Source organism: Equus quagga, chromosome 1 (assembly GCF_021613505.1).
Source record: "Equus quagga isolate Etosha38 chromosome 1, UCLA_HA_Equagga_1.0, whole genome shotgun sequence".
Taxonomy (NCBI): Eukaryota; Metazoa; Chordata; class Mammalia; order Perissodactyla; family Equidae; genus Equus; species Equus quagga.
This window is the reverse complement of record NC_060267.1, coordinates 20391024-20413748: the sequence shown is the minus strand read 5'-3', so window position 1 is coordinate 20413748 and position 22725 is coordinate 20391024. Positions and strand designations below refer to the sequence as shown.

The following is a 22725-nucleotide window of genomic DNA, read 5'->3' as shown; positions in this document are numbered from 1 at the left end:
GTTAACGATTATAACTGACATTAATTGTCTAATAAACTTCATTAATATTAATTAATATTATTAATATTTACCCATAGCATACATCACCTACGGAAAACCAACCCACAAAAAAGTTAGGACTGTTATATTTGTGATAGCATATCATCTAATGGTTCATAAATTCTATTCAGCCATGCAACCAGCAATCATTTCAGTCTGACTACTCTACAACGACAAAGAGCTAAGAACTAAAAAAACAACAAAAACTTGAGACTCTCCTATATATTGAAATGATGTTAACAAATTATTATGAACTTATCTGGTGTCGTAATGGTATTGTAGTTACATATGAAATTTTCTTTAGGGATAAAATGTCATAATGAGTGCAATCTGCTTTACAATAATTCAGGGCAAAAAATGCTGAATTAAATATGACAAAAAAGGTATAGCTTGTTAAAATTAATGACTGGGAACATGGGGTTTATTATACTACTTTCATGAAATGTTTCATAATAAAAATATTTTTTAACAAAAGAATCTTCTGTGATGACACTCTCCCCAAGGCCTAAATGAATGCTACCCACCCTCAAAACAAGACCGCATGTGCACAAAATCAGAATTTCTAATGAAAAATATGAGTTCCCTAATTCTTTTTCATCAAGAGAGAACAAACATGTCTATGTGAACACGTGTGTGTCTATGCCCCTACTGATCTATTTTCTACTTGGCTGATTATATCATTCTCCCATTCAAGATGATTGCATGGCCGCCACACTTTTCAGGATAAAGTCAAGCTCCTGGGCAGAGCACAAAGTCAGGGACTTGCCTGACTCTCCAGCCTCTCTGCCACTATCCCCTGCATAACAACCATACTATGGACCACTTGCCCTTTCCAGAAGGCACCATGAACTTTCCCACTCTTGGGCCTTTGGGCCTGCACTGGGACACTCAGCCTGTTTTTTTCACCTCACTCACTCATAGTACACCTTTAGACTTCAGTTCGGTCCAAACTCCTTCAAGTTGCCTTCCACGAATTCTTCAGTCTGGACTCAGTCTGCCACAGTGTTCTTCCCACCCTATACGTACTCCCATGCATATGGCCCTCATAGCATTATTGCAGTGTATTTTAAATAATTATTGACCTCCCTTTCTGTCTTTCCCTCCAAACATCAACTTTCTTAAAAACTGTATCCTTAATATTTGTACACTTAATACCTGCCACTGTGCCTACCAGAACACCTGACACATTTTAGCTCAATAAATGTTTGCTGAATAAATTAAAAATAAATCAGAATAAGTTAGAAAACTTCCAAAAATGTCAATTCAAAGAAAATTTGGAAGATAATGTTTAGAAGCCAGTTTAAGTGCATATTCAAAAGTATGTTCCATTGCACATCTTTTCTAAAAATCTGAAGTTCCCACAAAGGTAGAAGATGATTATTTTCTGACAATGCGCTCACGTTAAGTCCTTTAAAATTGTTAAGTGTCCCTTGTGCACTCCAAGTATAAACAGGATTTAGAAAAATCCAATCTATAAACACCTTTTAGATGGTGGGGAAAAAAGACATACTAATCAAAAATGGAAATAATAAAGATCATGAATGCAGAACACAGTATAACCCTTGCCTAACTCCGTAGCCCCTGAACCTCTTCGGACTTTGTCAGGCCCACCTGCCCTAGCTCTACTCCATCTAGTGGCAGTCCCATCCCTAATCCGCACTGAGTGAACCCTCTGCCAAATCACGTCTTGCTCTGGTTCCAGTTCTAGCAAGCAAGAGTCTACCTTATTTTTGTGACCAACTCTCAATGTTGTTTCCCAGATCTAATATTTACTACTATTAGATCCCTTTTTTCTTATCCTATCTCTACATCTATGCTCCACTCCCTCTAAGAAGGAGACCCAGATTTGTTATTGACCAAAAGGACCTGAGCGCTGCCCCAAACTTCTGGCCCCATCTCTGATAGCTTACTACCTCTTCGGACCTTCTGAAGCTAACCGTCTACTGACATACACTTCTGAAAATTGCCAGCCACAGACAATCCATTAGTATAACTCAAGGATTTCTTGCTGATCCCCCTGATGCCGACTACTAACATCGACTATCATCTCCAGAAATGATGTTTGTTCTCTAGAGACCCTGCTTCACCTAACTAGGCAAATTTATTCCTTCCTACTCCCTACTGTTACCCCACAAGCTAGGAGATAAGACTGAACTACTGGTTCTCACCTTTCACACAACCAATTAATCTCTACAGCTCTAATTTGACAGAATTTGTAGGAACTCAGGCTACAGGCTGGTTACCTAAACTAAGATTTATTCAAGTTTGAAAACTGCTCCTTTTTATGTTCCTCATCTAGTTTGTAATATCTGACAAGTTTCCAAAGAACACTTCTGATACTAAGTGTGAATCTAAAAGATACAGCAGAAAAAGAAACAAATAAGAGTAGCATGGTTCTTTTCATTTAAAAGATACTCTGCCAGCTTGCTGTAACATACTAATCTAATTATCAACTAAAGCAATAAAACTAATACAATAAAATAAAGCTCTCATAAATGTAGACATAATCTCTCACTTACTAGAAGGTAATATTCTTGGCATTAGTCAAACCTAAGAAACCAGGCCTTAAAATTTTTAAATCAATATACAATTCTTGAAGAGCAAAAAGCAGAATTTTCATAAGCTGGCAAGACATGCAATGATCTTTACTCTGACTAATCAAAATAATATATCTCTAGCCGTGTCTATCAGTTTAAATGAGGTTAAATATACAACCAAAATTTACTTCTATGACAGGGGTTCCTAACCTGAAATCCTTGAGAGGTATGAAAACCTGGATGGGAAAAATATTACATCCTTACTTTCACTAACTTTTAAATGAACTTCAACTTTTCTTTCAATTATAAATGTAGACAACAAACCACAGTAGTGAAAGCAGTATCTATGAGTTTGTCACCAATAAAAATCAGATATTTTCATATCACATTGTAATTCCTACAAATCTCTCACAATGTTGTTTATGCTCACCACTATTTCAGAATTACAGTAGTAATTTAACCTACTGTTTGCATGCAATCATAGTATCCCTGTCTGGAGATGCTCCTCCAACTACTGGGCAACTCTGCTCCTACTAGTCACTCAGAGCCAAAGAGTGAAGTCACATGTTATCACACTGGTAACGGAATCACCTATATTGCTTTTGGGTATTCTCTATCCACACTCATTAGTTGATCAATACATGGAAGATATGCCAAAGATTATCCCAAATTCTAGTGTCCCTATTCAAACCTTCACATTAACATGTCTTAAAAAAGATTTTTAACTTTGCCTTGCCTGTATTTTAAATGTTCCTAATTCTGTAGTGTTAATTAGAAAAAGTATATAAACCACTATATCACAAGTTTTAATACTTTCAGAACTGTATTTCAATAAAATTGGTTTCCTTTGTAATCCTAAAGATATAATTATGCTTTCAAAACTATTATTCCGAGACAGGCTCACCATGCAGCCACGGGGATCACGGCACCAAAAAAGTTTAGAATTCCTATTTATAATATTTATGGTGTTTTTTGTTTAACTCTGTGACTAGTGTATAAAGTATTATTACAAGAGATACAAAAAAGTCTAAGACAGTTTCAGCCATCAGATATTATCCTGCTGATTGTCCACCTTAAACCCCTGAGCACACCTAGAAACAGCTGGTTAATATCATAGGGTCAAGTTTTAGTTTTACATGTGATCAACCAGCCGTTTCAATGACAGCAATTCCTTTTTGTTATATATGTATATATAAAATACTTCAAGATAAGACTTTTCCCAAAGGGTTCTGAGGTTAAAAAGAATTTTTAAGTCACTAATTCAGAATAAAAAGCATACAGCAATTAACGAAGTATTAAACTGTGTACTGTCAAACTATTAAAAATGGGAAAATATTAACAAGAGCTAACATTTACTGAATAGGTACCATGTGCCTGATACTAAGACAGACAGACACACACACACACACACACTCTGTCTCTCTCATTTAACTTTAATGCTCAAGGGTAAATACATTAAATTTTCATTTACTGTTTAGCTAATAAGCCAATCTACAGTAAATTTCATTTTCATCCTGAGAAGCAACAAATGTAACTAACACTTACTTCTGAATCTTCAGATAGGCCATTGCCCTGTTAGCAGGAAGAAGGGCATTAGCGCCATCTGCTGCTATCCCTCGAGTATAGCATTCAATTGCTCTTTCATATTTGCCCTCTTTGAAAAATCCATTCCCCTATCATTTTGGAGAGAAGATGGAGAAAAATCAAAAACTATGCAAAATAATTAGTTGAATTCAAACCTTAGGAACACTACAAGGATACACATCAACCTTATATCAGTAAAATGTATTTTAATTCTTAAATATCTAGTCCACGATACATGTTTTAGAATCTGTTCATTTGGGGTCTTTTTTTTTTTAATAGTGTTATTCTCCATTCAGCACTAAAAAGAAAAAAATGTATACTACTATATTACTTTGCAGTATTAACCATTATTCTTCGAATTAAATATTATATAAAGCTTAAATTTAAAAATACATTTTAATAAATATGGGCCCAAATATTATACAAAGTCTTTAAGTTATATTAGAAGCTGTACAAAAGAATTTAACTCAAATAATTTTCGTAAAAGAACAGAGCACCAGAATCGTACAGCTCACTCTTCAGTAACATTAATATACCTAAACATAGTATAAACTAAACTGTATTGGAATGGGTATACTAGATTTCATTGTAACATTTATTGATAGTCAAAAGTCATATATAGTACAATCAATAATCATTCCATAAGTGTTTATTAGGAATACTCTGTGGGTCCATGAAGGGCTATAAATATATTAAATTAAGTCTCAACTCAGGATTTCTAAATAAATTTTGATCAGAAATAGTCGTGTGGATTAACAAAAAGATAAATTATAAGTAAGAATGAATTCTAATTTATTTCTATGTTAATTTATAACTATCTTTAGGTAAATATATGTTAAAACACTCAAAAGTAATTTGTTCCCTAAAGTTAAATATGTTTTTTAAAAAATTAAGTCATTGATTACTTAAATTCTGAATTAGTAGGCTCCAGATGTTTTCGTATATTTAATTTCCAATTCCTACTGAAGAAGAATTTTAATATATTATTAAAGAAGACAGAAACTTAACTGATACACAAGAAACTAAGAGTAAACTCTCAGCAAAACATGTATATGTTGGAATCCCTCTGGATTACCCGATCTTTCTCTGAAATGGCCTGCAGCTTATTCCGTTGCTCTTCAGTTTTTCTCTCTCCTTCAGTTGACTTAATCATTATATCAGCTTCCTTTGGACATGAATTTTCTTTGGATGTCAAAGCCTAGGAGATAAAGCACTCAGCGAAAATAAAACAAGTAATGCCAGATGCATACATATTTGACTTAAAATATTAAATTACTCAAATGTATTAGAATTTCTGCCATATTTCAAATTAATCATTGAAATAGTTTTTACTCTAATTCAAACTCTTTATACTTATTAAAGTAAAAAACAAAAAAAAAGGATAATAAATTTAATGTGCATCTTATTCCAATTAAAATAAGTAGTATCCACTAAAGGTAGCTGTTCATTTATTTATTCAACAAATATTTACTGAATTTCTACACAGGCCAAGCACCACTCTAGGAACTATTTTCAAAGATCAAACAGGTAATTAAGACCATATTACCAAACTTCTCAAATTTCACATTCACAGTCATTATCTGACCTAAGACAAAATATAAAAATATACAATACAGTTCACAATTATAATCAGTAAGTAATGGCAATATTTAAAAGCAGATTTTCTCTAACCATTGTCACTTTTTCCTCAAAGTTTCAATGGTGGCAAAATATAACTGATTCAACAGGAAAATGAAAGGAATATGTAACTGTTCAGTAGCACATGACAGCAAATTTTATATCTAAGTAATAACTATTTTCTTAGTGTTAAAACATTAGTACTGTTTTTGCTAAGATATAAAGTTGGAGGAACTTAAAAATTACAACATCAAAGAAATAAACAAAAGTTTAGTGCGTAAATCAAAGCACAAGCCAAGAAAGAAAAATCAGTGGGATAAAGAAAAAACAATTCAGTCAACCAGGAAAAAGTAAGGCAGCAGTAGTTACAAAGATCGTAGACAACTTTTTAAGATGATGATTAATTAAGGATCTTTAAACACCATTATATTATCTTTAGCTCGCAAATTTGTTGAGTAAAACTGTATAGTACAAAGAATTAGAAAAATGTCTATAGTAAGTAATCTATAGTACAAAGTCTATGCAAAAAGCTTTATTTCATCAAATAAATGCACTGAATTTAAATAACTACAATTTACCTGATTAATTTTCCTGAGTTCATTTGTTGCTTCAAAGTTATTTGGTTCCAGTTCTAATACTTTTTCATAATCTGAGTAAAAGAGAAGATAAAGAATTTTTGAAAAATATATGATATTAAAAATCTGTATAAAACAACAATCATCCAATACATGTGACTAATAAGCAACTGTCCTATAGCAAAATTAAGAGGAACCAGGAAATACTACCATAAGGCTACTCAACTTTCTCCACTCTCCCCCAGGACAGACAAAATCTTGACAGACTCCTGTGGCAAACCACCTTCTTCCAGCAGCCACAGAAAGGACACTTGGTATCATAAGTTGTACATCATAAAACCAAGAAGCAGGAGAGTCCTATCAGATACCAGCTTTATTCAGATTTTGTGATTTATACTACACAAAGCTATTTTAAGGAATAATAAAAGGCTTAGAAGTTATAAATAAATAAAATGTGTTAAAAGCTTTACATGTATTACCTTTAGCCTCACAACAGCCAACAAGATGTCTTAATTCCTATTTTATAGATGAGAAACTGAAAGTGAGAGAAGATACATAACCTTCCCCTGGTCACAGAGTTAATACACGGTGCAGTGAGATCTGAACCAAAGTCAGATCGGTGGCAAATAATGCATTCTTTCCCAAGATATCAAGATACCTTTAAATTACAAAAATGAGCTTTATTCAAATATAGAAAGCTCTCTGAAGGTAGTAACTGTGATTACCTAGTATTTTTTGTACAGGTTCTGTTAAACTATTGAAGAGTTTTTTAGATAATGATGACCTGGAAAATACTGATACCTTTTTTGGCATCCTCTAATTTCTGCAACGCAAATCGAGCAGCACCTCGTCTTGCATAAGCCTTTGTATAACTTCTATTCAAGGCAATTGCTAAGTTACAATCAGACTCAGCAACAGCAAATCTGTAATTTAAAAAAGTTAAAGTGAAGTTAATAAAAATCATTCATTAAACCAAAACTTCAAAATTTGTTTCTGAAATCCCTGAAAGGGGGATTTACTTCCCAAATGAAGGTACGTTTCCCACCTCCTTTTATTTAGTTAAACCTACTGAAGGAGGGGCCAGCCCAGTGGCACAGCGGTTAAGTGTGCAGATTCCGCTTCAGTGGCCTGGGGTTCATTGGTCTGGATCCCAGGTGCGGACATGGCACTGCTTGGCAAGCCATGCTGTGGTAGGCATCCCACATACAAAGTAGAGGAAGATGGACACGGAGCTTAGCTCAGGACCAGTCTTCCTCAGCAAAAAGAGGAGGATTGACAGCAGTTAGCTCAGGGCTAATCTTCCTATAAAAAAAATAAAAAAAAAAAAAACCTACTGAAGGCAATCAGTCCTGACAGTGAGATGTCAGAGGCACTCCCTTTAAAGCAAGGAACAAGAGTGCCCACTCTCACTGCTTTTTGTCAGTATTGTAGTAGAGGTCCCGGCCAATGCAGTTCCACAAGAAGGAAATACAGTTAAAAAGACTGGAAAGGAACGAATAAAACTGACATTCTCAGATGACATGATGGTCTACCTAGAAAACTCAAAACAATCTAGACATTGTTAGAAATAATGCAAGTTTAGCAAGGTAGTTGCTTTACTAGAGATCAAAAAACAAACAAATCTAGTAAAAGATACATAAGACCCACATGGAAGACTGTCTTCAAAGACATTAAGGAAGACGTAAGTGGAGATATTTCATATTCATCTATAATAAGGCACGCAAACATAACATTATTCTCTCCAAAGTAATTTATAATCCAATGAAATTGTAATCAAAATCCCAAGAGAATTTTTCTAGGAATGTGACAAGATGATTCTACAATGTATATTGATAAGCAAAATCCAAGAATACCCAAGAGATTCCTAATAATAATAAAGAGACCATGTCTTACACCAAATATCCAGACTTACTATAAATAGAGTGCTATAGTAATCAAATATAGTGTGGGGAATTGGTATAGGGGTAGGCAACAGACCAATGTAAAGAAAAGAGTGATAAGAAAGAGATCCACACAAATTTGACATATGACAATGGTGGAATTGCAGATCCATGGGGAAAGCACGGGTCTTCAATAAATAGGGCTGGAACAACTGGGATATTCACATGGGAAGAGATGAAACTGGAATCCTACCTGCAGTATATATAAGACGACTTAAATGTGAAAAGTAAAACCAAAACTCTTAGAAGAAAATATAAGAGACTATTATGAGCTCAGGGAAGGAAACTATGGTTTTAAAGTCATATTTTTGTGCTAACCTTTTTAAAAATCAATAAATTGAAACACATTAAAATTAAGAATTTCTGTTCATTAAGACTCCATAAGTAAAGAAAAGAGGATAAGCTACAAATTGGGAGAAGATAACTATTAGAAATAAACACTAAAGCATTAGTACCCAGAATAAAGAGCTCTTAAAAATCAGCAGAAAAACAGCCTAACAGAAACATGGCCAAAAGCAAAACAGGCATTTCACAGGAAAAAAATACAAGTGGTGAATAAACAAATAATACGACGCTCCACCTCACTAGAAATTGGGGAGATGCAAAATTAAGACCACAATGAATTACCACTTTACACCAGCTAGACTGAACACAATTGAGAAGCCAAGTACACCAGTGTTGGTAAAGACACAGAAGAGGCATTCTTATACACTGCTAATGGGAATGTAAACTTGTACAACCACCTTTGTAACAGCCAGGCATCACCACGGAAAGCTGAACATGGACACACCCTATGATCCAGCACCAGGAAAGCACAGAAATGTTCACGGTATCAGGGTTTCAAATAAGGAAGGAAAGGAGGGTGGGAGGTAGGAAAAGGGAGAGGGAAAGGGAGAAGGAAAGGAAAGAGGAAAAAAGGAACCAACCAACAATCTAGCAACAGAAGAACGGATACATCATGGTATATTCCTAGAAAGGAATTCTACGTAACAGTGTAAAGGAGAGATCTACAGCTATATGCAAAACATGAAGGAATCTAAGAAATATAACATTCAGAAAAATAAGCAAGCCACAGAAGACTACATTCAGTATGGCATACCTTTAAAGCTCAAAGTTATACAAAGTTATACAATATATTATTTAGGGACACATACATCTATAATGAACTTTTTTAAAAATCAAAATAAACATAATTCAAGAGAGTGGTTAACTAGGAGTGAGGCAAGGATTGGGATATGGGAAGAAATATTGAGGTAAGCTTCAAAAATAGTAACGTTCTAGCTCTTAAGTTGGGTGGTGGGTTTACACCCATTTATTTAAAATTACTATTCATAATTTAAATATATTGTAGATATCAAATATTATAAAATCTAAATGTTCTCTGAATTTGCCAGGATATTAATATCATAAGTTTTAAAGACCCAAAAATATGCTATTTAAATAGTAAAAACTCAGATACCAATATAATTTGTATTTCCAAATAATAATTAAAACAGTTAAGAATGTCTTCCTTGATGGTATTTGTCTTTTTAAAACTTCTTATGATAGGCCAGCTCCCTGCTTATGATACGACCATAACACATTACATCCTTCAACATTAACTATGTATTTACACGGTCAGTATGACTTAAAGATAAACAAACATTGGAACATATTTTAAGTTTACCATAATGAAAACTCTCTACATTAAATAGTGGAAAAAGAGTTTTTCAAAGTAATGGAGGGAAATTAATTTCTAAAAGTTTTTACCCAGGTAACTCTTTTTTTCTCTTGCGAATTAGGTTAAGAACATCATTACTCAATTTTTAGAGGAGGAACACCTCCATAAAGTGGGCCAGAAAAGCATAGTTTGAGCATGTGAATTTTAAAATGGCTTAAATAAAATAACTCAATAAAAGGGAGTGAGCTCTAAGAATTTACAGTTGAAAAGACATATAATACATTTTTAATCTTTCCCACACACTTTATCATGTAAGATTTTTTTAAAAATCAGTCTCCGTACACACATGAAATATTCACACACTCCATATACAGTACACATAAATATGCACACAATCGAAATCCCTCACTTTTTCATTCTAAAGTATGCTGACGCTCTGTTTGTTGGCAAGACAGGATTATAGGGATCAGCATCCATGCCTTTGGTGTAGCATTCAATTGCTTCATCATATTTTCCTTGTTTGAAGTACTTATTGCCCTGAAAAAGCATATGAGTCAGATATATACCAGCAGAGAATTCCACAGCCATTTTCTCTCAATATTACACATCTCGTTCTAACTCATTAGCTGGGTAATCAAGACTACCAGGAAAGAAAAGAGAAGTAAGAAAAATGGTCTTTCAACAAGAACTAAAATTTACTAGATAGTCATTGTATGGGCAAAATCCGAGAGCAAAATCCCTGGCAGAAAACTGAATAAAATACCTAGCATTGTATACTTTTTATTGATAGTAGTATCTCATAGAAATGTAACAAAAGACAGAGGTCAAGATGAAGTTTAACCTGAAATGAATTCCAGCTTTTTGAAAAGCAATATAGTATTATAATAATAAGGCATCCCTCAGGGAGATGCTGAATGTTTCAAAAAGTAACTAAAGATCGCCTGTGATACAAAGGAGTGGAATACTATATTCATCTCAAGAATCACACGCTGCTTTTAAGCTATTTCAAACTACTACTAAAAACCCTGGAACAACTCTCTGTAAGGCCCAAGCACTTTACATATAACAATTCATTTAATATTCACAACAACCCACTGAGGTCTCATAAGAATAGTAATCTTATTTTACAGCTGAGAAAACTGAGATACAGGCAATTTAAAGAACTTATCAGAGGATCTGAACCCAGGCAAATCTGGTTCCAGAGCACATACCCCTAACCACTATACAATACTGCCTCCTGACAGGGATATCGCCAATAACTAAAGTTGGAACACCTTCTAAACTATGTTGAAGAAATCTTGGGATCCACATGACTTTTTACATATCCTGCTTATCTGAAGGAAGCTAAAGCTGAACTAAAGAGTACCTTTTCTTTTAAAGCCAGAGCCTTTTGTGAATCTACATGAATCCCATCTTCTTCCGACTCTGATTCTTGAGACACAGAATCATGAGTACTCTCTTCTTTGTCAAGTTCATCAAGGATACTGTCCTGAAATCATAAGCAGGAGAGCAGTGCTCATAATTACATGACCATTAAGAAGGGAAAAAAGTACACTCAACAGAACTTCAATTGTTACGATCCAAGGACCTAAAGGCTTAAAAAAGCAACCCAAATAAACTCTCATTATTAAGATTATATCCAGAGAAAAAGGTGTCCCTGTTTAGAAAACCAAGATCCAAACCACTTAAAGAGTCTAGCTTTGAATTCCTAAAGTAAGCTTAGTCAAGAGTCTACAAATCACCCCCACAGAGCCAACTATTAGCAAAGGTACTATGTCTTGACACAAGAGAAGTTTGCAAATAAACCAAACTAATGTAATTAGCAACCAATAGCAGAGAAAGGGTTTTTTCTAAAAACCTTTTTCCCTTCTTATTTTAACACACAAAATAACTGCTTGTAGAGCACAATTAACTCCTGACCCTCACAAGACCTGAGGCACATGTAATTACCCACGTCTTTCACTTGAGGGAACTGAAACACAATAGTTAACTTACTCAAGGTCACTCAGCTAGTAAGTGGCCGAGTCAGGATTTGAACCCAGGCAGTCTGGGTTCTTCTCCAGAGAGCTCTCAATTACTACGTCATACTTTCTCTCCAGGTATTCAAAACATAGCTGCCTCTACCAAAGAAAATACACAACATGCTAGTCATGTAATTCCCAATCTCGTGACTCACAAATTTCTTTCACAGTAATAATCTCATGGACCCCATCAAGATTCTTTAAAATGACAGTTTTTTTATCATATATGATAAAAGAATGATTTTTATTAAGATATTTTAAGCAAGTAAGCATTAAAGAGGTCATTAAAGCTCATTTAAACAAAAATTTAATTTAGCTATATGTTTTAAAGATTTTATTTTTCCTTTTTCACCCCAAAGCTCCCCGGTACATAGTTCTGTATTTTTAGTTGTGGGTCCTTCTATTTGCGGCATGTGGGATGCTGCCTCAGCGTGGCTTGATGAGCAGTGCTATGTCTGCGCCCAGGATCCAAACCGGCGAAACCATGGACCGCTGAAGCGGAGCGCACGAACTTAACCACTCAGCCATGGGCCGGCCCCTAATTTAGCAATATCTTTTAACATGAAAATTTTAGAAACACCATGAGCCTACCAATATTAAAGCCAAGACTGTCCAACCTGCTATGCTGACACGTGTAGAAAACTAACAGCAGCAGGACACTAAAACAGCTGCTCAGATCCGAACTAGAACAGAATGGTAAATAAACACCTGTATCTTGTACAGACACACTAAAATAACAATATCAAGCAAAACAGCACAATCATGCTGGCAATGGCCACACAAGCAGGAGCTCTACCACTATCTGTTGAATGCGTAAACGACTGTGTAGAAGGTACCTCTAAAGAAATCATATGAGATGATTCCTTCCCTTCAAGAAAGGGCGTTATAAGAAGATATCAACTTATAAAAGGAAAAGGCTATATAATAAGGGGTAAAATCACAAAAAAATGAAAGCACATTATACAATGCTCACCAGAGGGTATCATTTCCAATGACAATAAATTCAAGACCTAAATCATACATCTCTTACATTGGGAAAAGACTGAAGCAGATGGCAAACTACTTTAATAACAATGCCAGCTCTCTCTAGAGTTTATTAGCCTTGGTTTCATTAAGAAAAATACAACTAATAGGGAAAACTGTTCTGCGGTATCTTCTAAAGCCAAATGTATATATAAACTATGACTCACAAATCCCCTCTCGGGTGCTTATACCCATCAAAAGACATGTACAAGAACATTCACAGGGGCCGCCTGGTGGCACAGCGGTTAAGTGTGCACATTCTGCTTCTCGGTGGCCCAAGGTTCGCCAGTTCAGATCCAGGGTGCGGACATGGCACCGCTTGGCAAGTGATGCTGTGGTAGGCATCCCACATATAAAGCAGAGGAAGATGGGCATGGATGTTAGCTCAGGGCCAGGATTCCTCAGCAAAAAGAGGAGGATTGGCAGTAGTTAGCTCAGGGCTAATCTTCCTCAAAAAAAAATAAATTAATAAAGATTAAAAGTACATTAAAAAAAAAAAAGAACATTCACAGCAGGTTTACTCATAATAGCCCAAAACTGGAAACAACCCAAATGTATGTCAACAGGAGACTGCATCACAAATGGTGATATACTCACACAATGGAATTCTCATCTGCAATAAAAAAGAACAAACTACTGCTACTGACAATGTGGATCTAAGACAACGTTAGCAAAAGAGGACAAACACAACAGAGTGCATACTGTATGATGCATTTAGGTGAAATCCCAAAACTGGCAAGGCTGACGTACAGTATCAGAGATCACAAAGGTGGCTACCTTTGGAAGGTTATCAACTGAAAAGGGAGGCTTCTGGGATGCTGGAAATGTTCTGTATCTTGATCTGGATGGTAGTTTCTCAGGTATATACGTAAGTAAAAATTCATAAAGCTGTACACTTAAGATTATTGGACTTTATTGTATCTATATTATGCCTCAATAAAAACGTTAAACAGAAAAGTGCAAAGAAAATAATAGACATAAAAATCAGAATTGTGGTTACTTCTGGGGTAGAGAGAGAAAAGAAGACGGGAGAGGGAAGGAGCACACTGGTAGCTTCATTGGAATTGGAAAAATTCTCTAAGTTAGATGGTGTGGGTTCTTGTATTCATTTTATTATCATGCTTTAGAACATACATCTCCACATATCCTTTTGCATAAATCAAATATTACATAATAAGCACTTTAAAAAGACTAAAAGGGAATGTATGTTCCAAATCAATCTAACCAAATCAACCCTTATGGTGGGTCAGGGTCTAGAATAAGGCTGGTCAATAGGTTCCCTTTCACAGGCTGACTTGACAGTGGCTGCTTGGAGCACTGGGTAGAGGGTTCTGGGGCAGAATACTGGTGGTAATTAATTCTCCAGTTATGCTGTGTGCCACATGTGAGAGATGGGAGCCACACGCCACACATTTGCTATCCCTGGTCTAGAAGAGTGAATCCACCTTCCTGGGATCAAGACAAGCCGACTTTTATTGTCACACATCCCCAGGTCTAAGACCAGACACAAAGGCAATCTCTTTTAGCAGTATTCGATAGGTCCGTTAGTCTATTAAAAAAAGTACTGGCACAGTCAATCTTCTGGGAGTACCACCATCTTATAAGTCTGGCTGTTTAGGGGTTAGACATGGCAGGGAGGAGGCTGGTGGGTAGAAGGGAGTGATGCAGTATGTCTGTATCTTAATTGCAATGACGGCTACCCTAATCTATACATGTGATAAAATGGTAGAGAACTGTACACACATTGTACCAAAGTCAGTTTCCTGGTTTTGATACTGTACTATAGCTAAGTAAGATGTAACCAATAGGGTGAAGAGTACACGGGACCTCTACATACTACTTCTGTAAAAAGAGAAGAAAGAAAGAAAAAATAGAAAAAAAGAAAAGAATCCTGGCTGTTTTAGTCACTATTCACTGAAAGAGGACTGCAGAAGAAAAGATAACCTAGTTAATTGAAGAGCTATGTAATTAGATTTTTTATCTACATAAAACAGTCTATAAGAGAAAGACAGAGGTCATAAGAACTCTACATTATTTTCCATTTAATCCATGACTCTTAGCTAACTCCAAGAAAATTTCACTCAAATACTAAGAAGCACATAATGAGACTAACTTACCACATCAAGTTTTGCCCATGCCTCATAATCATAAGATTTTATCCTGTTTTTTGTGTTTTCGTCTTTGGTTTTTTTAGAAGTCTCTTTAGCTTTGCCTTTCTTCTTTTTCCTAAAATTCCCATTTCGAATAGGAGGTAAATTCTAGGGAGAAAAAAAAAAAAAGTTTTGAGCACTGCTCTCTTACTTTTTTTGTATAACTAGCAGTGTTTAAAATTCTCACCACATATTTTCCAGTAAGTAATTCTTAAATTTTCAAGTGCTTAAGATACCAATTTACCATCTTCACTTCCAATGATGATTTACACTTGAAAAGTTTAATTCATCCTCTGACGAATGTTGAACATTATTCAGTCACAAGAAAAGTATTACCTAGAAATTTTAATTACACATTTAATTTGCAATCCTAAATTCAAACTTCAAAAACTTCCTTATCTTCAGCCTTAGCACAAAGAATTAGCAGTAGTACAAGGGCAAACTGAACTGCCTCCCTATCATTACACACAGGATGAAAAAGCTATCCACATTTAAGTGCACTGTCTTAAGAAAAACATTTGGTTGAACCTAGGTACTATCTACACTTTTACGGCAACACTGTATCTTAAGACATCATTAAACATATAATTATATATGATATATAATAAATGTACACACCTACATATTTTATGATGCTATTCATTTACTTTTAAGAATTATCACATGGTCTTCCTTTCAGTAACTATTCACTAAGCCTTAAAATGTCTTAATATAGTTAATACAATTATTACAAACTTTAAAAGGCAGGAAGCAAATCACTTCAATTTCAGTATTTTCACAAAACATTTTAAAAGGCTGTGCTTTCTTTTAAAATAAATAGTTTTGCTGGATGGTAAAGTAGGAATTTTATTAAGAAATTTACCTCTTCAGGAACACCACTCTGTCTTCTTAGTTCCATATCCTTTTGTTTAATATCCTTTTCCCAGTTTTCTAAATCTCTCATGAAGTCTTGTAATTCTTCTGCATTTTGTTTTACTTGTAGTTGTAACTCAATTGCTTTATTTGTTGAAGTCATTATGCCCTGCAGAGTGCCAACCAACCAACCTCTGATAAGAATTAAATAGAATTATTTGGTTTATTTTTTTGAAATCTAGCTAACAATTTTTTTACCGCTTTATAAATGGCCAAGTTACACGGATAGAAGAGAGCCTAAAGTGATGCTGAAGATATCTGTATATTATTTTTAAAATGAACTGTTTGCTGAATAAACAAATGAAAAATAGACAAGTTCGGGCAACCCTGCAATGCAATATGCAGGAAAGGCAATGGGGAGGACATCACAGAAATTAACAAGCAGCCCATGGCAGCATATTAGCTGCTGATCTCTAGAGTTTCTAAGTATATCCTAATTACCTCCTTTACTTCTTTTTCTTTCAAGACTTATTGGACTTCTGCTATGTGATATACCCTGTTATCAAGATTTAGGTATGCAAAAACAAGTAAGAGAAGGTCCTTATGTAGTGGAGAAGAAGACAAAATAATCTAAGTTCTGAGTAACAAAATGCTATCCTATGCAGTGTTTCTCAACCTTGAGACTATTGATATTTTGGGCCAGGTAATTCTTTGTTGTATGGGGTCTGTCCTGTGCATTGTAGGATGGTTGGCAACATCCCTGGCCTCTACCAATCAGGCACCAGTATTAGTCCCTCCCCTCTGGACTGTGACAATAAAAATGTCTCCAAACATTGCCAACTGTCCCCTGGGAGACATAACAACACCTGGCTGAGAACCACCATGCTAGAGGTACATACACATGCTATGGTCAGGTGCTATGGACTGACCACAAAGGACAGGCATAGACAGACAGCAAGGTGATGGGTTCACAGGAAGAGTCCCAGAGGTGCCAAAACTCTAACCTACTTTCAAAAGGGGCCAGGAAAGTGATGAACATGGAGGAGAGGGCAGCAGAGTGAGGGACTATGAGGGAGAATGATAGAAGAGAAGGCTAAAAGGTGGACATGGGACAGATCTTGAAATGCCAGGCCATGAGGACCTACAGTCTGAAGGCTATGTGTTAAGTATTAAGGTGGTAAAATAAAAGGGGCTTGATGACTGGCTGGACTGAGGAGCTGGGGAACAGAGAAGGACTCAAACAGTGTCTCAGAGCTCTGGCTTGGGACCCTGGTAAGATTAGTGTTGCCAGGAATCACAATTTAAAAAGGAAAAGAGATTTCAAGACTGAAGAGGAAATGGAAAGACAGATTATTTCAGTTTGGAATATGTTGAATTTGAGTGCTTATGGGACATCAGGAGGAGATACCCAACCATAGATGGCTAGAGATACAAATTTGGGTGTCACTGGCATAAAGGTGGAGGCTACAATCATGGGACTTGGACACGTTTCACCACTGTGACTACAGGGTGGGGGGGGGGGGGGGGGCTGGAGAACACTAATATTTAGGGAACAAACGAGGAAGAGATGCTAACAGAAAATCCTAGGCAGCAGCATCTAGAGAGCTGGGAGGAAAACCTGGAGAGTACTGTGATGGGGGAGAATTTTCAATAGAGTTCAAGAAAATGGGAGAGGTTAGCAGTGCCAAAAGCAGAGGCCACATGGGAAAAAGAAAGTGCATTATATTTAGTCATATAAAGATTACTGAGGTTTTTAGTGGGATTTAAAAAAAAGGATGGAGATAAAATGAGCTGAATAAATGAGATTATATGGAGATTAGCGTAATTGTGTCTTTAATTACGGTAGAATTGCTCACGAGTACAGTCTGGTGGAGGGGGGCGTGGAAAGAGAAGGTAAAAGAAGACAGAGGAAACAGGATAAATAATGCGGCAAGGTGCCCAACAAATTGGGAGGGGATTCAAAGCTTAAGGGGTGATGGGAGAAGGCAGCAGGGTGGGAGAGAGAGAGAACGGAGGAGAAAAAGGATTCGTTCGGAGGAGGAAGAGATGGTTGCAAATGCAGATAGGTCTGCTGACCCCTAACCTAGCGTCAGAAACTAAACATGGTTTAAGCTTCTTTCGGGCAGTGCGCATATCTGATCACCTATGTGTATCTCATTACAAAACAAAACTAGTACAATGCTTTGCTGGGGGCTCAAAAGTACGAATTAAAGCGCAGCAAGCCACTGAGATGCTGCAGAAGGTCGAAACCTTTTTCCGTGTCATTCATCACCTCTGCTGCTCCCGCAAGCCCAGGGTCTCCCATGGAACCTGCGACAGGGCTGGGGTCCGAGCAGCAACAAGAAACTTCCAGAGCTTAGGGGACCACTTCCATCCTCGATACCCGGGCGAACACTGCACACCCACGCCGAAAGCGGTCGCGCCCCACCGCGCGCTTCTCGGAAGGTGATCTGGGTCCCGACCACCCCACCGCCCGCCCACTGCCCCGGCGGCCGGGGCGGAGAGATGGTCAGTCAAGCGGCACGTCCAGGCCCGGCCGCGCGGGGCGAGCCCCTTCCGGAACGCGCTGCCCTGGACGCCGCCCGCCCTCGCCCTCTCCGCCTGGCCCGGGACCCACGGCCGCGCCCCCTCCTCCCGCCAGAAGACCCCAGAAGCTTCCTCGGCTGCCGCTGCCGGCGGTAACGGCGACAGCAGCTCACCTCACCAGCCCGTTACCGCCCGCACCGCCGCCTTGCCAGGCCCGCGGCGACTCACGCCGGCCCCGCCCTCCTGCGCCTTCCCACAAGTCCCCGCGTGCCCTCGCCCCGCCCCCTGGAGCCTGGTCTGGAGCGTGCGCAGAAGGTCAGAAACCCCGCGCCTTCCTCCTCCGGATGGAAGCAGGTTAGAGAATTGAAAGAAAAGCAAAACCTGGCGCCTGGCCTGTTGCCACGATGACTAAACTTCACCGGAGATAACCCAAAAACCGCAGGGTCATCCTGACTTGTTCTGATTCCCAAAATAGTAACGCCTTGAATATTTCCTCAAACAGTTTTATCCCTAATATTTGCCTTGCTGGTTTGCAACTGTGCGTCACGACCTTCATGAGTATGATAGTCATGTAAGACAGTGACTGTTTCTCCACCACGAACAGACTAGGTAAACGTAACCTGGAGATTTTGCAGGTTTTCTTTTTCCTTTAAGTACTTCTATTTGTCAAACCACTTCTTCAGTCTGACTCCCTTGCACCTTGGCAAGTAAACTGTGCTATACATATATCTATCTCTACCATTCTTGGGCGTGTGTCACTGTTAAGGTCTGTCTTTGGAAGTGCACTAGCTTGCGAGGGGAAAGAATATGAATATGAACACTTCTTATTTCTGCATCCTCGATGAGTAAGCTTTCTTTCATTTTCATTAACTCTAAAATTATAAAGCAAAAATAATTTTAAAAGTCCACAAAAACAGAAATAAGCAGAGCTTTCACTTTGAAATGGCTCTGTGATCTCAAATGTTAGCCCCAAAATCCGGATCAGTGGCACTCAAGCTCGGCTGAACTTTGAAATATTATATATACTGAATTCTACATCCTATTCCCAGAGATTCTGATTTAATTATTGCAGCCTGGGCATCATGACTTTTTAAAGCACAGGATACAGCTCTGCAGTCAAGACTGGGAACCACTAATCCACGTAATTGTCCATGAATAACCATTTTTCAGTCCTCCCTTACAAGGTCATATCATTAGCACATCTTTCCCACTGTATTTGTATTTGGTATCTTTGTATTTTAAAGTCATAGCCGTGAAATCATTAAGTGTATCATTAAAATATTTACTAATGGGATGATTCTTTTGGTTTTTGTGTTAGGGAGAAAGATAACTGCCATTTAAGAGTTTTTGTGTTTTAAAATTAATCAAATAAATAATTTAAAAACACACATTGATTTATAGGCATTCTTAAGAAAAGCAATGTATTTTTTAAGTTGATTCTGGCAGAGTGGACTGAGATGAGAGAGAAGGAGGTCAGCTGGCTTCTCTGGTAAAACCTCATAGACCCTCGGGTGAATCCTCTCTCCTCTTTCTCTCTCTCAAGTCACGTAATAATCACACAGTTGCTTGGTGAGTACAGAATCAAAGTGAGAGGAGTTAGCCGAATGGTCCTGATGGCCATCGTCACCTAATTCGGAGGCTTCCATTATCCTACAAAAAAACTGTGCCTGTAATGGCAGCCTTCTCTCCCGTTAGCTCGGACATGGGCCATCTTAAGTTCTTTTCGAGATTCCATGCATTCCTCCCCACTTCTGTTGACACTTGTCTTCAAATAGTTTTCAACAAGATTGGTAAAGTATACCTTTCTTTTATGTCTCTTTTATTTATTTTACTAAGAATAAACCCCAGACATCGCAGTTGGACTTATTGTTAATATCTGAATAGTCATTTTCAAAGAGACAATCTCTTTATATGTTCTATATGTTGAATTCTAATGGTCAGTGGAAATATATATGAATGTTATTACAAAAGTAAAATACTGCAATTAATAATTGTGAATAATGTTAATTTTGTGAATGGTATTAATGTCCAAAACATTATTGCAAACTTTCAAGTAGTTAAAGAAGGATTCTGACGGTTAATATGAATCTGAAGGAAGGGAATATTAGTTAAGTAACCTTGGCAAGAACATTAATGAACCTTGGGGCTTCCTGTTATGGAGAAACTGTATTAGATTTGGTTGCATGTGAAAGAAAGCCCAAAATAAGAGTGGCTTAAACATGACAGAATAGTATTTCTCCCTTGTATAAAAGAAGACTGAATATAAGCAATTCAGGGTTGGTATGACAATCCCAGTATCCTTCTACCTTGCTGCTCCTTCTGCTTGCTGCTCCACCACCTTCAGCACATGGCTTCCCCTGGGGGTTCAAGATGGCTGCTCAAGCTCCAGCTATCTTGTCTGAAATCCAGTCAGCAGAAAGGAGCAAGAGTGGAAATAAGGGCACCCCTTGGCCTTGCCAAGGGAACACTCCCTCTTGCATGCCATTGGCCAGAACTTACACATATGTCCACTCCTGGCTGCAAGGGAAATGGTGTTACCAAACCAGGTTTGTTTTTTCCCATTGCCCAGAAAGCCAGACACTGAGAGAAGATTGCCACGGAGAGTGTTTTAATCACAAGGCAGCCAAGTGAGGAAGTAAGAGAATGAGTCTCAAATCTGCTTCCCCGAAAATGGGGCCTCAGGGATATTTATGGGATGGGGGCAAGGTGGTCTGAAATGTGGAGGTGGGTGATTGGAGGGGAGGGGAGGTAATTGACAATCTGCACAAGCATAATCAAACTTCATGCCTCTTCGTAGGACACATGTTCACAAAATGTTGGCATTAGCATGATCTGAGAGTGGAATTTTTTAGCCTCTTGACATCTGAAGGTCAGTTATCAGTCATCTTCATGGGCCCAGTTGATGGGTTGTTAGTCTCAACCAGCCCGAACTAGAGAAGGGGTCCTAATTCCTGAAAAACAGCTCAAACACCCATTACCATGGTGACCCAGGCACCAGGGAGATGTTACCTGTGGGAACGTAGTGGGAGTCAGATAGCATATTGCCTGAACAGCACAGTTAACAATGGGTAGGTGAACAACTAAAAGCTATAATCAGTAATTGCAAAAAGAAAAAAACTTTAGTTACAAGCTACCTAATCATCAATGATTACCTGTTTCAATTGAGAGTTTTTACTCTTGGTAGTCATGTGCTCATCTGAAAACTGGGGATTCAATGATTAAGGAAGAACAGGAGGAGAGCAGATATTGAGGGGCAACCAGTAACCTCTATCACAGGCCTGAAGAAGTATTCTTTGAGAGAATAATGAATGAATAAATGAGTGGATACTGATAGAAATCCAGACTCACTGTAGCCTGAGGCAAAGGTAGAATTTTGCATTCCTGATTCTGCCTACTTGCTGAGAATGTGGCTTAATGTAAGCCTCAGTCGTCTAGGTAAAATTAAAATGGTGAAGATAAAAACACCTACTGGAGTAGTCTGCATTGAGCGTCCAGCAGTTCCTCAATCACGGTTCAGGCTTTCCTACCCCAGCACTAGTTTCTGCAGTGTTTCCTGCTTGAGAGTCTCTGCTCCAGGAAGCCGTGTCTTTGTAGTCTTATTCCAAGCTATATTCTTATTTCCGATCTATATTTGCCTATCTCTTCGATCTTGAGGGCAGTAGTTGCCTGTGTCCTCCCCTCTCTTACGGATCCAAGAAGTGGTGTTGATTTTTCAGTCTGCTCAGTCTTTGACTTGTTGTTGGGATGGAGTAGTGACTTCCAAGCTCCTTACATGTGGAACCAGAAGCCAGAAGTACACTCCTTCCACTCTTCATATTACAAGTCCACCAGGAAGAATTTCCTCTCCCTTTTTTTTTTTTTAAGGAGGATTAGCCCTGAGCTAACATCTGCTGCCAATCCTCTTTTTGCTGAGGAAGAGTGGCCCTGAGCTAACATCCATGCCCATCTTCCTTTACTTTATATGTGGGACGCCTACCACAGCATGGCTTGCCAAGCAGTGCCATGTCTGCACCTGGGATCCAAACCAGCGAACCTTGGGCCGCCGAAGCGGAAGGTGCGAACATAACCACTGTGCCACCGGGCCAGCCCCAGCCTCTCCCTCTTGGCTAGAGAGACTTGGTGAGTCCTCAGGGACTTCACCGAGATACCACATTATTCAAGCCATCCGGACGAGACACTAAAGCCAGAAGCATCACTCCCA

General features: G+C 37.8%; 1 protein-coding gene across 3 annotated transcripts in view; it reads right to left on the bottom strand.

The window, feature by feature from the left end:
- RPAP3 (RNA polymerase II associated protein 3) overlaps positions 1-18773 on the bottom strand; it is a 31439-nt gene extending 12666 nt beyond the window's left edge. For 2 of the 3 annotated variants that reach the window (XM_046682072.1, XM_046682082.1), the window contains exons 1-9: positions 18698-18773; positions 16009-16167; positions 15114-15254; positions 11319-11441; positions 10362-10489; positions 7154-7275; positions 6356-6426; positions 5236-5358; positions 4122-4249 (exon numbers count right to left, since the gene is read on the bottom strand). In XM_046682072.1, the coding sequence (XP_046538028.1) occupies positions 4122-4249; positions 5236-5358; positions 6356-6426; positions 7154-7275; positions 10362-10489; positions 11319-11441; positions 15114-15254; positions 16009-16161 (989 nt within the window). In that variant the 5' untranslated portion in view covers positions 16162-16167; positions 18698-18773. Of the gene's footprint in view, positions 1-4121; positions 4250-5235; positions 5359-6355; positions 6427-7153; positions 7276-10361; positions 10490-11318; positions 11442-15113; positions 15255-16008; positions 16193-18697 lie in introns of all 3 variants that reach the window. The other variant, XM_046682078.1, reaches the window with a different exon arrangement.
- Between the last annotated feature and the right edge of the window lie 3952 nt (positions 18774-22725).